The sequence below is a fragment of the Neodiprion virginianus genome, chromosome 3 (genome assembly GCF_021901495.1).
Source record: "Neodiprion virginianus isolate iyNeoVirg1 chromosome 3, iyNeoVirg1.1, whole genome shotgun sequence".
Lineage (NCBI taxonomy): Eukaryota > Metazoa > Arthropoda > Insecta > Hymenoptera > Diprionidae > Neodiprion > Neodiprion virginianus.
This window is the reverse complement of record NC_060879.1, coordinates 33,898,023-33,912,611: the sequence shown is the minus strand read 5'-3', so window position 1 is coordinate 33,912,611 and position 14,589 is coordinate 33,898,023. Positions and strand designations below refer to the sequence as shown.

The window sequence follows — 14,589 nt, the reverse complement described above, 5'->3', positions numbered from 1 at the left end:
TACAGTTACTCTGAATTTTTTTCCATCCGAATACTTTTCGAAAAACAATTCTGCTCCTCCACCCAACGCAGATACTTCACTTGCGACCAGCTAAAACAACGTTTCGATTCTATGCCTATGAAAATTCAAGATCGAGAGAGCAAATGAAAAGTTGTTGGAATAATTATGAATACTGATGTTATGGAATACATCGAGCGCGCGTCGAATAGAATCCCATTTCGAAATGAATAATTCTGCTCTTTTCATATCATAGCTAATCTGGTAATATAGGTAAATAGGATGGTCGGAGGTGTTCGGAAATGGTAGGAGGTGGTCGGCGCTGGCAGAAGGTGATAGGGGGTGGTCGAAAGTGGCCATTGACGGTCGGAGGTGGCAGGGGGAGGTAGGAGGTGTTCGAAAATGGTAGGACATTCCAAAAGTTAAAGTCGACGATGATCCGGTGCATCAATTTTATCGTTACAGATTTTATTTTCCCATGAGGCATAGAGTATTCAACAACGATAATGCAGTCCTTAAAATTCATCATTCATCTCTGTCTGGAAAGCTAATTCGCAAGGAGTCGTATTCTATTCTATTTGCATTATTAGAAAAATACCCGTACTCTACATACACTGTTTCTAATCTTTTGCTACATTTGGTTTAATCCCCATGCTTCCACAGCACGAATAGTCGGAAATGTTTTTGATTATCCATAATAAAATAAAAGAGGTAACAAAGCTTGAATTTATTGTTAAAGCTCTAATGAATACATCAAACTGCGGTCGAATCAATTCATTTATTATTTGCACATGACCTCTGTATATTTGATAAATTATTTCTAAATACATTGAAACATACGTATTTATAATGAAATATCATGCAATGGGCTGTGTAAACTATAAACTATAATTTCTATCGAATAGCTGCTTTTATGTCAACAGGGCTTTGAGACTCAGTTCCGTTCGTCCTCCTCCTCGTCCACCTCCGACCACCTCCAACAATCGCCAACCACCTCGAACAACCACCGATAACCACCTCGGGTTGTACCTGGAACAGCAATAAATATTTTCAGTATAAGAAAACATCAAAAACATTACGTAAAGATTCATATAATCACAGGTTTTGTTTTTTGGCTGTAACTTTCGATGCGTTGATCGCAGCGTATTGGGACTGCGCTCAATCGACTTTTTTCGCAAAATCACGTCGAAATAGTGCATGAAAGAATTTATTCCGGGACTTTTCAAAATCGCGAAAATTTTCGTCAAAAATACAAAGGGGTTAGCTCCACTATCGGATGAAGAATATAAAGACAGTTGCCCTCATGGGCTCAGATGTGACATCCGTAAATTGCTTCGTGAGATAACCCAATGGTAGAGTTGAGAACTCATCGTAGAACATCACAGAGTTTCCGATTTCGACAAAATGCTGGCTGCATTCACCTTCTGAGTAACACAGTCTTCGCAATGGTAGGCCCAAGCCAGTACTTGGCCTGAGTGTACCTAACGACTTGTCGGCGATACAAGAAATTAATAATGAGAACTAATATCATTCAAAATTCGTAGCAAAACAGTGATTCAATTAAAGTATAGGTACCCGAGAGAAGAATGTATACATAGATCATTAATAAAAATAGATCATATGTAATAATGATGCAGAGACCAAAAAGTGTAAATGTATATGCGGTCCATGTACCACATTGATATACCTGATTAATTTATGATTATCACGTGATGCAAACTATAAATTTTATAATTTGCTAGTAAACATACTAGATTATCTACTATAATCGGGTATAATATGACAATAAAAGAATTGTTCGTTTCGATATGGGATACAATTCGACACGCAGTCTATATATCCCATAACATTCATATTCAGAATTAGGAGTAGGAGTAGGAATAGAAGTAGGATCAGGAGTAGGTTCAAGAGTGAGAGTAAGAATAGGAGTAGGATCAGGAGTTGGAGTAAGATCGTAGTAGAAGTAGGAGTAAGATTGAAGTAGAAGTAGGAGCAGGAGTAGGAGTAGGAGAATGGGAGGAGGGTAGGGGTGGGAAGGGTAGGGTAGGGTAGGGTAAGCGGACCAATTGGGTTGGGTTGGGTTGGGTTGGGTTGGCAACTCCAACTCGTAACACTCCTACTTCTGATTCTACTCCTACTCCTACTCTTGATCCTACTCCTACTCCTACTCCTACTCTATTCAATACTTTAGAATGATATTCTCACAGTGCACGAATCCTCATCGTCCTCGACCACCTTGTTCTCCTTGTCTTCCTGGTCCTGCTTCTCGTCCACCTCCAGCCACAGCCAACCATCTCCAACAACCACCGATGACCACCTCGGGTTATACCTGGAATAGTAATCAGTCTTTTCAGTACAAGAACTCATCAAAAATATGTGCAAGTATTATTATAATTATTCAATTAATCAATTATGTAATAAATTTTAGTAGCGCACTTATAGCTACTGAATTTGTGCTTGCACGAAAAATGAATTGAAATAATTCATTGTAAACGTGACAAGTTTGTAATATTTCAGATGAAATATAATTACAATTGCCATCAAATATTATAAGAATATTAATTAATTAATTTATAATGTAATAAATTGTATAAGATTATTCATAGCTACTGAATTTGTGCTTGCACGAAAAATGAATTGAAATAATTTATTGTAAAAATGACAAGCTTAAACAAATTTAGATAAAATATAATTACAAGGGCCGTTAAATATTATAAAAATGTTATACTCACCGTGCAGAAATCCTTGTCCTTCTCGTCCACCTCATCCCCCGAGAGTCGAGATTCAGCGGGCAGCGGATTTGTAGTGGAAAACCTACGTAGCGCTTTTCCCTGAAGTCGAGTCTTACCAGATAGCCGACCTGGAGCGCAGAAACCACGTATCGCTTGTCCTGGATCTCGAGCCTCACCAGGTAGCGTACTTGGAGCGTAGAAACTACGGAGCGTTTATCCCTGAAGCCGAGTTTCACCAGGTCACAGACCTGGAGCGCAGGAACCACGGAGCGCTTGTCCTGGAACTCAAGTTGCACCAGGAAATGAACCTGGATAGTAGAAACTACGGATCGCTTGTCTTGGAAGTCGAGTTTCACGAGGTAGGACACCCGGAGTGCAGAAACTACGGAACTCTTGTCCTGGAACTCGAGTTTCATCAGGTGGTACACCTCGAGCGCAGAAACTACGGAGCGCTCGTCCTGGAAGTCGATTTCTACCAGGTAGCGGACCTGGCGCGCAAAAACTACGTAGCGCTTGTCCCTGAAGTCAAGTTGTACCAGGTAGCCGACCTGGAACGCACAAACTACGAGCGCTAGTCCCTGAAGTCGAATTTCAACAGGTAGCGGACATGGAGCGCAGGCACCGCGGAGCGCTTGTCCTGGAACTCGAGTGGCACCAGGAAACGGACCTGGAGCGCAGAAACCACCGAGCGCTTGTCTTGGAAGTCGAGTTTGACCAGGTAGCCGACCCGGAGCGCAGGATCCAGGAGACAGAGAACCCGGTACTCGAAATCTGCTGAGCGCAATTCTCATACGTCCGCTCTACCGCGCGGTTGTTTCCAGACTGAGGAATTCGGCTAGCTGATTTTCGATCGATGACGTCGAGAAAAAAAAATTTTGGGTGACGTCACTCTCTGATCATCCCAACATGCATACTTTGGTTTCGAACTTCAGTACTGTGTATGATGTATGTTGTATAACGTATGGTTCATGATGTATGATGATATGAGATGATCTATAATGATTTCAGTTTACACATTTTAGACAAGCAATACGCACTTCATTTCTTCTGCTGATTTTAGACTCAAGCGGCTAGGCTCTTTGATGGTCAGCCTTCGACCAAAGATATATTCTTCAATTAACGGGTCAGCTAATAACGCCGCCGTTCTGTAACAGTTGGATGATAGAATCTTTTGCTCGTGCCTTTCAAATGTGTGTTCAAATACACTCGGAACTTGAACAAGCTCCGTTCCATCTCTTTCTATCAACAACAAAAATCGCTGAGAATCACCTTTTTAGGTATTCAAATTAGGACACTGTATTAAATACTGTCTTATATACGGAGGATTCATTTCATCATCAAAATCAGCGCATCCGAGATGCATTACAGTTATTCTGAATTCTTCTCCGTACGAACACTTTTCGAAAACAATTCTGCTTTTCTACCCAACGTAGATACTTCACTTGCGACTAGCTAAAACAGTGTTTCGATTCTATGCCTACGAAAGCTCAATATTGATACACCAAATGAAAAGTAGTTCGAAGTATGAATAACAATGTTATGGAATACACCGAGCGCGTGTCGAATGGAATCTCATTTCGAAATGAATAAGTCTTTTATTCACATATTACAGTCGTATCATTGTAGATAATCTAATTTGTCTCCTGGAAAATTATAAAATTCATAGTATGCATCGCGTAATAATCGTAAATGGATCACATATATCAATATCGCACGTGGACCGTATATACATACATACTTTTTGGTCTCTGCATTATTATTACATCTGACCTATTACTATTTATGATCTATGTATACATTCTCCTCTCGGGTACCTATACTTTAATTAAATCACTGTTTTGCTACAAATTTTGAAAGAAATTTGCACTGATCATTAATTCCTTGTATTGCCAACCAATCAGTAAGTACGCACAGGCTAAGTACTGGCTTGGGCGTACCATTGCGAAGACTGTGATACTCTGAAGGTGAATGCAGCCAGCATCATGTCGAAATCGGTAACTCTCTGATGTTCTGCAGCAAGTTCTCAACTCTACCGTAGGAACGTCTCAGGGGGCGCAAGCGCATGACGATTTTCGGTTGTCATACCAAAGCCCTCAAAGCCCATTAGGGCAACTGTCTTTATATTCTTCAGTCAACGACCAAACCAAGCCCTAACCTCCAAAATATGTATTTCCGAATTGTAATGTGCCTCACGTAGTTTGACTAATTTCTAAAAGAAGAGTGTTAAATTTCGCATATCCCAGTGCGCAATAATCGCAAAGAGATGTTTTCCTTCAACCCACCCAAGCCGCCACCGACTCCCGAAGGAGATAAGAGAGTATTTATGAATGATCCTGACATGGATAAAATAGCCGTTCATTTGGTCGGCACTCAACAACGTTTCAGAGAGAATATCATTATACCTAGAGTGATGGGTCCCGTCAGGATAAAAACGAACGACGAGAAACTCATGGAGTCTGTCATGGAGAGCTGCATCTTCAAAAGCTTCATGAGTTGCGTTATGGGTATGTAGTTTTTCGTTAGCAATGGTTGCGCTAATCCCGTCACCTGTAGGTAAAATGGAAGATTACTTAGGATTGAAAAATAAAGTGCATATCTTGATCCTGATTTATAAGTGGTCACGCACATGAAGTTTTCCTAATCTCAAGAATTCACATCACTGACTCATGATGAATTATGTCGATAGGCTACGGTCTTGGTGCAGCTATCGGTCTATTTTCTTCCAGTGTAAATCCAAACGTTGCTAGCGTAGAAAAACAGCAAACAGCACGTGAAATATTCAAAGAAATGAAGATGACGACACTTGGATATGCCAAAAACTTTGCTGTTGTAGGATGTGTATTCTCAGCCGTTGAATGTACCATAGAAACAGTAAGATTTACGTTATAGCACTAACAATAATTTGACTTATTCTCCAGTTGGTAATTTGATTACTTTTCGGAATGTTATTGTACTCCCTATTTCTACTTGAAAGATCATATATGAATCTGGTTGGAATAGTATAATGACCCTTACTTTTTAGTACAGGGGAAAGTCTGACTGGCGAAACGGCACTTATGCTGGTGGTGTGACAGGTGGACTTATCGGTCTTAGAGGTAAGTTAGACCGATTTACACCCTTGATCATTGCATATACTCAGATTTTTTTTGATTTTTCTAAGATTGTGATGCCTCAAACCTGTTGTTACACTACAATAAAATTTCACATTTTAAAATCCAATCGCTCAAACCCAAGTTGGTTTAAAGATTCTCTTATACCTATTCGAAATTAAACATATACTTGAAAAACTACTTCTTTACACATTATTTTCAAATAAAATCTCTCAAAATGCAGAACAAATCTGTCATACATTTGTACAAAATTAGCGAAACTTATAATACACGTATTATAAAATTACAATGTCATTGTCAAACTGAAAACAGTTAAAACTTCGTGATTTATTATTTTACCTAATATTTTTAGCTGGACTGAAAGCGGGTCTTGTTGGTGCTGCGGGTTTTGCAGCATTTTCAACAGCGATAGATTACTATATGCATAAATCTTGAATTTTTTAGACAAAATTAAATTATTTATTGTATAATACTTGTTAACTGTAAATAATATGCAAGAATAGTGTAATAAAAGCTGAATAAGTAATTTTTATGTCAATAATATATATTTTTTTCAAATTAAAATATAGAGAAGATCAAAATTTTACACAGGATAAGACTTAATTATTAGATTAAAATCACTTGGCTTGACGAAGGAGTTGTAAATATCTGTTAATCTATAATAAAATAGTTCATATACATTTTTCTTGCATTAAAATTTCTTACACACTTACGGTATCTACCTACTTAAAGATTTTCAAAATAGTTGACAATTCCTTGATCAAACTTCACTTTCTCAATGCCAATAAAAATGATATTAGGGTAATATGCCTCCTAATAAAGGTGAGGAATAATAAAAGGCTTTCACTTAGAAAATACAATTGTATAAAGCCGAAAAATTCCACTTAAATACAGATGAAAAAAGTATTATATGTAGATCAGTACAGAGTAAATGCGTTGTCACAACGAACAATTAAACCTATTTTATTTATAGAAAATATATACTCTTCTCTCATATTCGAAATTCGCCATTACCTAATACGATTCTAATTGCTTGTTAACATTCAGGAATTTGCAATACCTAAAACTGGCAGTATATTTAATCATAACTTTGATATGAGGAAATTTTGTACGAATTATGAGATTTTTTTAACTTCATATCGCACATACAATATGGAACGTATTTCAACATAGAAAACATAAATATCGCGCGGATATGTGATATTGTTATTAACATTGCAAGCAAAAACTAATGGGTATCTTTATACCTTTAGTATAAGAAATTCACTAATCTTCTTGTCAGGAATGGATTGATATTGTCATATTTATTTTACCTCGAAGTTTTTTTTGAAATTAATTTTCACTAAATAATTATGTAAAAGTGCGGGTTGTGCAGAACAAGTTGGCTAAAATGATACACATTTCGTTTAAAAAAAAAATACTGCAAGGCACTCTTTATATTTCTCTTTACAATGCACACAGATATGTAAGTAACAAATGTTTTTGTGTCTTGGTTATTTTGTTTTTTTGGTTTAGCTTCTATCACTCAATATGCACGTCCCACAGCACATAAACATTCACAATTAAAAAATTATAAACTATGATGAGAAGTAAAAAAATTGTACTACGTCCTATGAATTGGTGGTAAAATAAAATCGATTCTGATTTGGAATTTCGGAATGGCAAATTCCAAAATTAATACCAATTATTGGACCACTCCTTTTTACGAATCAAAATTTAAGACAGTACTGTAGTTTCTTTCGACTTTTGGCACCTGGCAAGATGGAGATTTTATCCTCAAGATGTATTTAAATATTCTTCAATTCTAAGGTTGTTGTTGTTGCATTTGGGCCTGCATTTGAGCCACCATTTCCTGCATGCGTCGTAATTCCGCTTCCTTTTCTTGTAAAATACGGTCTTTTTCGCTCACAGTATTCGTCTTTTCTGACTCTATAATCCTGTGAGTTGAAAATAATTCCGCCAATTATAAAATAATTCAAGCAAAAAAAAATTATAAACCACTAGTGTATAAATATATTGATCATGAAATTCATAGACTTCTCAGGGTCAAACCATTGGGTGACATACGTTTGACGTCTCGGTGGCGCAGGAGCTCCTTTAGCTAATCTTTCAGAACGATAATTTTCATAATGAACCTCTTGCGTAACTTCTTGGAGATCTTGCATGTGTGTTCTGTAAAATGTAGAGATATAAGCATTATAACAATCAATAGAAATGGGAATATGAATTTTTCAGCTCAAGTTTCATGAAATGTACAAAAGAATAATTATAAACTTGATGCAACACAAGTAGTTACACTAGCCTTGAATAGCACGATAGAATGAATTGTGCAAATATTAACCTTTAGAGGACGAGAACACCCGTATACAGGGGCGACGCATGATCGACACTTTACCTATGATAGTTTTAACATATTAGATACCTTTGTTATGCATTTTCTGAAGGACACCAAGAATCCCAAATCCTCGTTCTCTAAAGTTTAATGGAACATGATATCAATTATGCTCAAGACTTACATAAGCATTGTCCTCAATTTTATGAAGTCACAATGGTCAGGATTTTCTACTTCCACAACACCCCACGGATACAATCGTCCCCTAACTTTTCTCCCTTTGACTTCTAAGAGCGTATTTGCACCACAAACTGCGAATGGTACTGCTTCCTTCAACTGTCTCACTTGTTCCTTGTAATCTTCATCTTCATCGCTATCACAGTCTGGAAGTGGGTATATTTTGATACCATTGCCTTCGATCTCCTCCATAACACGTTTCTTCAAACGAAGAACTTCCTTTTTCGTCAGCACATCCGCCTTTGCTATTACTGGTACAATATTGACCTTGTTGTGCAGTTGTTTCATAAATTCAATATCCAAAGGCTTTAACCTGAAGACACACTATGTTAGTGAATTTGATTTTCTAAAAAGGATTAGAATAAGTTAACTTCTACAAATGAGGAAGGGCAGAGATTGTAATGTTGTAATTATATTGTGAAAAAACTTATTCTGCAAGTGAACGAACAATTCCATGCTACATAATTCTCAAGCAGGTATTTATTTCCAAAAGCCTTTCCTTAAACATGAGTCATGTTCATATTCCACAGTACAAACGTTGGTTAATGCTTACCCGTGACCAAACGGAGATATAAAGTAGAAACAGCAATGGATTCTGTTATCCACAATATTTCTACGATTAAGGCCACTTTCGTCTCTAAGAAATCTTTCAAATTGGTCATCAATATACTGAATAATGGCTCTGAAACTGTCAGTATTGTCGATAGCATCTCCGTATCCAGGAGTGTCCACTACTGTCAATCTAAGTTTCACACCGCGTTCCTCAATTTCTACAGTTGAAGCATCAAGCTTCACAGTCTGATTCGTTTTTTCTAAAAAAAATGTATAAGACGCAGTAAAATATCAATGCACTGGGAATCATTTATCGATTGTTGTAGATATTTATTGATTTATTAGGATATAAATTGATACATATGAAAATACAGAAACTAGCCAGTTCTGTATGTACTAACCAACTGCGTCAGGAATAATTCTTTCCGGGTACAAATCTGTGAGGAAGAGGCTATTCACTAGCGTTGATTTTCCAAGGCCCGACTCTCCGACGACCATTAAAGTAAATTCGAACCCTTTTTTAACAGACTTTCGATGAACCTGATTTGGCAGATTAGCGAAGCCAACATATCCAGGTGTCTCAAGGCTGGCAAACTGCGGTAAATTTATAAATGAATACAAATACTAGATCGAATTGTGGTGCTGATAAATATGGGACAAAAGAAAGTCGCAAGTTTTGAAAAAAGTCACCAACTTCCGCATACCCGACATAATATCTATAGCAAATGAAGGAAATTCTCATTTCCTAATACCAGAAGTGGTGACTTAACATTGTTTTTCCATTGAAATTGGACGGAATCCTATTTGAAAACAGTGTTATTGATTCAATGACATGACTAATCTGAAAAGAATGCACGACCTAGGGGTTAGGTGCAGCATGCATGCATGTGTGTATCTAACGTTGCAATAATATTATCTCCCCATACGTCCGGTTTCTCATAAAACAATTCATCAAAGGTTTCCTCGAGCCAAGTAGAATCCTGGTTAAAAACGAATGGAATTTTAAAAAACACGACGATCCAAATACTAGTAGAGCTAGCAAAATATTATCTGGACCTTTGTTTACAATCTGCATGCTCCCTCGAAATGGCAAGATAATGCATACAAACGAGTGCTTCGTTAAGCTGTAATGAAATACACTCACCGTTTTGACGCTTTCGCTCGACATTCTTACCTAGATCAGTTCAAACTATGTATCGAAGACTCACGATTACCACTTTTAATCCACTTTTCTCACCGATGCGTCGCTCGTATAATTATTCGCACTCTGGGTGTCCCGGTTGATCAAGCTCAAGCCTATCTAAGCCCTGAAATTGACAGATGAAAAAATATGAGTAACGTGTGCGAGCAGCCCCTCCGACTGCAAAGCCCGTGTTCCATATTATATCGCGAATATTTTCCCTAGGCTAATTTCCCCCAGGTTCGTAGCACCGATTGGCTGAATCTGGGGCAGCACGCCTCGTTCGCCTATCGTGATATCTGCCTCGCAGCACCGATTTGGCCCGAAATATTTGTAGCATGTATTCGGAACACTCGTGTACAGCCCACATAGAACATTGCGTTCATACATGAACCATCATGAAACACACTCGCGTGTGTGCAATGAGGAAAATCCACCGCGCGACGGGCGGGGCAGGGGGTTGCTGAGGCGTGGCACGAAGCAGCCCATCAACATCCAGGACGACCGACCAATAGGAATTCAGAGCTACATTCGCGGCTGTTCGATTTTGAATTGTACGTTGAGGAACCGTTTTGTCATGAAAATTGCCGATTGTTAACTATTCTCATCACGAATTTGACCGCCTTAGGCACAGTCGCACCGTTAGTTCGCTTGTGAAGTATTTCGGGACCGGAAATCGCACAACTTACATGCTAAATGTAAAGAAGATCACTTATAAGGTGCATTAATCCGAAGAAGATTGCCTACCGGCTTAAATATTCGTTCACTCACATAACAGCAAAAACGAAGAACGGCCAAATTTTCAAGTGGAAACACTTCGAAACCAAACACCTTACTATAAAAACTTGTCCAACGGAATTCAGTGATATTCAGATAAAAAATAGTCGTAGGATTTTGTCGCACTCTCACAATCAGTGAGACTCATTGTTTAATAACATTTTCTTGTGAAACTTACTTATAGAGCATACTTACATACAATAGCAGATCATTAAATTCCAAGCCATGAGGTGGATTCGTTGTAACAACTGCTACACCAGAGCTGAAGTTGCGAAGGAACCTTTCACTCTGACTAAATGTGGACATGTCTATTGCCAAAAATGTATCGGCCAAGGTATAAGATATACAATAATAAGGTATTAGATGAATAATTATAATTAAATTGGGAGAAATCAAGATCTAAGTTGCAAAGATTAATCACACAAAAAATCTGCAATGCGAACTAAGAATATATTAATTTCAATTGTTATCTGTTGCAATACAAGAGAACTACTCCAATTGTTCGATATTTGAAATGACAAAAGTCTTTTCTTGGCAAATCACTAATATTTTTGCAGCTATTATTCTTCATTATCTGAACACTTTGAATATTTTTTCCATTCCGCAATATCATTGTAAATGAATTCAGTTTCATTTACCGCTGAGTACTTACACTAGCAAAGATGAGTCGTATAATACATTCGTTTCGCTTAGAAGGTATAATTTCAAGTCACCGTAAAGGCTGGATCCCAAAAAAAAATGTTGAATCAATTTCCACTCCATCTGTTCATCTTATAGATGAAGCCTGAATAAAATTTTATGCGCAGCATCCAATAATTATGAAGCGGTTCAATAATGACAATATTCTGTTTCCATTATATTCTTCCCATTCATAAACACATCTCATTACGTCAAAATGCAGCAGAAAAACAATGCGTCATATGCAATGCAATCGGTGTGGCCACGATACGCCTGCAAGAACCATTGGAAAGTCATATCGCTTCATACTTTTCATCCCTAAGAGATACCCTACAGCAGATAGTAAATATCGCTACTTTCCAAGAGGAGCAAAATCGCATTGTGGCAAAAAGATACTATGAAATCGTATGTGTTATTTCGTTCTAATATATTATTCTCATGTGAAAAAGTCATGGATTATTTTTTACGCCTCAAAAGCAATAACACTCAGTACAGAATTATGTAATATTTGAAGCACTCTTATAACGGGTAAATTATTTTGGAACATAAATATTAGAAGTTATAATTTCAGGAGTGTAACTTACCTGACAAAAACGGGGCGTGCAGAAACTCAAAGCAAGCTTTCAGAAACTATTTACGTTTTCTCACATTTCCTCGGCATCACAGTTTAACTAGAGTTCACACTGTTGAATTTTCAGGAAAAGAAATACACATGTGTGAAGCAAATATGCGCAAGTATGGAGATGAAAATCGTGAAGCTTAAAGACGAAACAAAAAAGATACGCAGATTAGAACATGAAAATATCCAACTAAAGTTGGCCCTTCAAAACAGCCAGAACAGCCCATACAGTAACATTCTGAGTAACCAAAGTCAAAGTAGTGGTGCGTCTACATTGAATCAATACCCTTATAAAAAAAGGTATTTCATGTGACATTGAAAGTACAATACCAGTTCCAAATCCAATCATTCCTTCATTTCAGAAGAGATGAAATTCTGCTCTGAAATACTGAGGTAACATATTTTAGAAAATTACTCATTCAAAATTTCTTTACAGATACCAGCCAAATGATTCAAAGGTCACTTTTTCTACCCCACTGAGTACCAACTCAAATAACTTCAGCCTGTCATCGCATTCTGGTAGACAGTATGTTACGTCACTATCAGAATGTAACAGAGAGTTTCAAATTCCGACCATGAATAAAGTTTTGAGGTCTAGGGGCACTGGGTCTTCCGTTGATTTCACACCAATGAATAGAAACCCTGGGTGTTTGGGGTCAATGAATCTATCATAGTCGTAAAAAGCTTATCTTCGAAATAACAATATTGTCATTGTATTAATAACATTCATCGTGAAACTTATTAATACTCATCATATAATTATCCAATGACACGATGATTCTATATTTGTTTCATTCATATCAAACAAAATGTTATGTTTATGTCAAGTATTTTGAACGTAACATGACTCAATCAGGCTTTCAGTTTCTATATTATTCAAATTAAAAGTGTATTTGACATACAGATATGCAATAAATACTTTCATAATTATGACTGCATATCGTAGCCCAATTGAAAATAGTACATGTATCGTTCGATATACGACTCCATTTCTCATTGCGTAGTCCAAGGAATCTCTGAAAGAATATGTTCTTATTTCAAAGCAGTTTAAAAGAAGAAAAAATTACGTACGTTTCTAACATTATCGTTATTACCTGTAAATCTTATGGTACACATTATACATATTCTCAACATGTTAAATCAGAAAACTAAATTAAGCTCTATTACCAATTTAAGGAAATACCTTTAGCTGTAGATATTAATTGTATTACTTCATTGTGTTTCCACAGTTCAGAATTTTAAATAAAAGTATAATAAGAAATGATTCTCGAATAATATGAATATTTTTAATAAAAAATTAAAGCAAACTGACAAATGCTATGCCTACAAAAATTAATGCATGAAGCGATATTTTTACTTGGTAATATGACGGAGAAAAGCGATGTTGATGCATCAATGACTTATTCACTTCATTTTTTCTTTTTTTTTTTAATTGATTTTATTACAGCAAGTAAGACTCGACTTATTTTATTTACATAGAATCGTAACCTCACTTGCCATCATTAATTATAACACATAGACATTCATTAAACTTACCAATATTATCAAGGTGTTTATATACAGAAATTTACAGAGTTAATATACAGGAGAACAAATAACTTCTCAGTTTTCCCAATCCACTACCTACAGACCATTCAGTCGTAACTTCAATTCATAATAGAATGAAATTTAATATCCAAAATTCAGTCCGTTTAGTCTCGCTACGTTTTTGACCAATTTCATGTAATGTAAAAAAATATGGTAACTTCTTGATTTTTTTATTGTGTACATAAAGTTACTTGGATGGATATAGGGTATATTATTCCTAATCCATAACAAGGAACAGTTCAACTATGAATTTGTGCAACGAAAACAACAAGCTAGAACTCTGGATCAGTAATTTAATTTGCTAAATTTGTGAATAACTTGCAATTAATTATTATGAAATGGTGTAAATAATCAATAAACGAGATTTTTACATTCTTCAAAGCAACTTGCGGTTAATCAGTAAAGGCATGTACATTGTAAGAGGGAATATTTTTGAAAGACTCGTGTTTCTCAAAAGAATTCATTCATAACGTATAATATGATGAGAGTATAAGTGTTTTTAAAATGAATGAGAAAAATATTAAGAGTAAAATCAGTCGACATAAGGTGTAAACCTTCTCGAGAATTCAAATCTATCAAATTTAAAAAGGATATTCAATGCAAAGGCGATGAGAGGCGGACATTGTTTTTCAACACAGGTAGGAATAAAGAAACTTAGTTTTTGGTACTACTCAAGAAAGGTAAGAAAATGCTCTGGTAAAACTACGTTACTATGAAATTCATTTTAGATACGGAGATAGTACAAAAATATGCGCTTTCAATGCATTATACCCCCTTAAATATGCTAT

The 14,589-nt window shown here is 36.5% G+C and overlaps 4 protein-coding genes across 6 annotated transcripts; 2 read left to right on the top strand and 2 right to left on the bottom strand.

Annotated features, from left to right (window-relative positions):
* Positions 1-980: 980 nt before the first annotated feature.
* Positions 981-4,713, bottom strand: LOC124299643 (uncharacterized). Its single transcript, XM_046752911.1, has 5 exons — positions 4,653-4,713; positions 2,730-3,420; positions 2,203-2,326; positions 1,268-1,485; positions 981-1,026 (listed from the first exon to the last, which is right to left on the bottom strand). Coding segments are annotated over exons 1-5 (1,095 nt in total). The 3' UTR covers positions 981-1,025.
* Positions 4,714-4,727: 14 nt separating this feature from the next.
* LOC124301418 (mitochondrial import inner membrane translocase subunit Tim22) lies at positions 4,728-7,394 on the top strand. Its single transcript, XM_046756416.1, has 5 exons — positions 4,728-4,891; positions 4,973-5,233; positions 5,416-5,600; positions 5,752-5,824; positions 6,192-7,394. Coding segments are annotated over exons 1-5 (603 nt in total). The 5' UTR covers positions 4,728-4,890; the 3' UTR covers positions 6,275-7,394.
* LOC124301416 (septin-1) lies at positions 6,535-10,498 on the bottom strand. 2 transcript variants are annotated; one of them, XM_046756412.1, is made up of 6 exons: positions 10,105-10,498; positions 9,362-9,554; positions 8,962-9,220; positions 8,356-8,721; positions 7,907-8,011; positions 6,535-7,776 (listed from the first exon to the last, which is right to left on the bottom strand). In XM_046756412.1, exons 1-6 carry the CDS (start codon positions 10,126-10,128, stop codon positions 7,644-7,646), a joined length of 1,080 nt encoding a protein of 359 aa, XP_046612368.1. In that variant the 5' UTR covers positions 10,129-10,498; the 3' UTR covers positions 6,535-7,643. The 2 variants fall into 2 exon arrangements, with proteins under 2 accessions (XP_046612368.1, XP_046612369.1); XM_046756413.1 differs by lacking the exon at positions 10,105-10,498 and adding an exon at positions 9,820-10,092.
* Positions 10,499-10,655: 157 nt separating this feature from the next.
* LOC124301417 (RING finger protein narya) lies at positions 10,656-14,534 on the top strand. 2 transcript variants are annotated; one of them, XM_046756414.1, is made up of 5 exons: positions 10,656-10,859; positions 11,102-11,251; positions 11,819-12,000; positions 12,294-12,514; positions 12,651-14,534. In XM_046756414.1, the coding sequence occupies exons 2-5, from the start codon at positions 11,143-11,145 to the stop codon at positions 12,886-12,888; spliced, it is 750 nt and encodes a 249-aa protein (XP_046612370.1). In that variant the 5' UTR covers positions 10,656-10,859; positions 11,102-11,142; the 3' UTR covers positions 12,889-14,534. The 2 variants fall into 2 exon arrangements, with proteins under 2 accessions (XP_046612370.1, XP_046612371.1); XM_046756415.1 differs by lacking the exon at positions 11,819-12,000 and having other exon boundaries at positions 10,675-11,251.
* The last annotated feature ends 55 nt before the right edge of the window (positions 14,535-14,589 follow it).

Excerpts from the sequence above, each read along its gene's own strand:
- LOC124299643 (XM_046752911.1), bottom strand. The coding sequence starts at position 4,713 with ATGATGCTGGCTGCATTCACCTTCAGAGTATCACAGTCTTCGCAATGG. Across the intron at positions 3,421-4,652 it reads GCAATGGTACGCCCAAGCCA|CGCTCGGTGGTTTCTGCGCT; the intron begins GTACTTAGCCTG and ends TTCCAAGACAAG. Across the intron at positions 1,486-2,202 it reads ACGATGAGGATTCGTGCACT|TCGTTAGGTACACTCAGGCC; the intron begins GTGAGAATATCA and ends ATCGCCGACAAG.
- LOC124301418 (XM_046756416.1), top strand. Across the intron at positions 5,234-5,415 it reads CTTCATGAGTTGCGTTATGG|GCTACGGTCTTGGTGCAGCT; the intron begins GTATGTAGTTTT and ends TTATGTCGATAG. Across the intron at positions 5,601-5,751 it reads TTGAATGTACCATAGAAACA|TACAGGGGAAAGTCTGACTG; the intron begins GTAAGATTTACG and ends CTTACTTTTTAG.
- LOC124301416 (XM_046756412.1), bottom strand. The coding sequence starts at position 10,128 with ATGTCGAGCGAAAGCGTCAAAACG. Across the intron at positions 9,555-10,104 it reads CGAGCGAAAGCGTCAAAACG|TTTGCCAGCCTTGAGACACC; the intron begins GTGAGTGTATTT and ends AATTTACCGCAG. Across the intron at positions 9,221-9,361 it reads AATTATTCCTGACGCAGTTG|AAAAAACGAATCAGACTGTG; the intron begins GTTAGTACATAC and ends CATTTTTTTTAG.
- LOC124301417 (XM_046756414.1), top strand. The coding sequence starts at position 11,143 with ATGAGGTGGATTCGTTGTAACAACTGCTACACCAGAGCTGAAGTTGCG. Across the intron at positions 12,001-12,293 it reads CAAAAAGATACTATGAAATC|GAAAAGAAATACACATGTGT; the intron begins GTATGTGTTATT and ends TTGAATTTTCAG. Across the intron at positions 12,515-12,650 it reads CAATACCCTTATAAAAAAAG|ATACCAGCCAAATGATTCAA; the intron begins GTATTTCATGTG and ends ATTTCTTTACAG.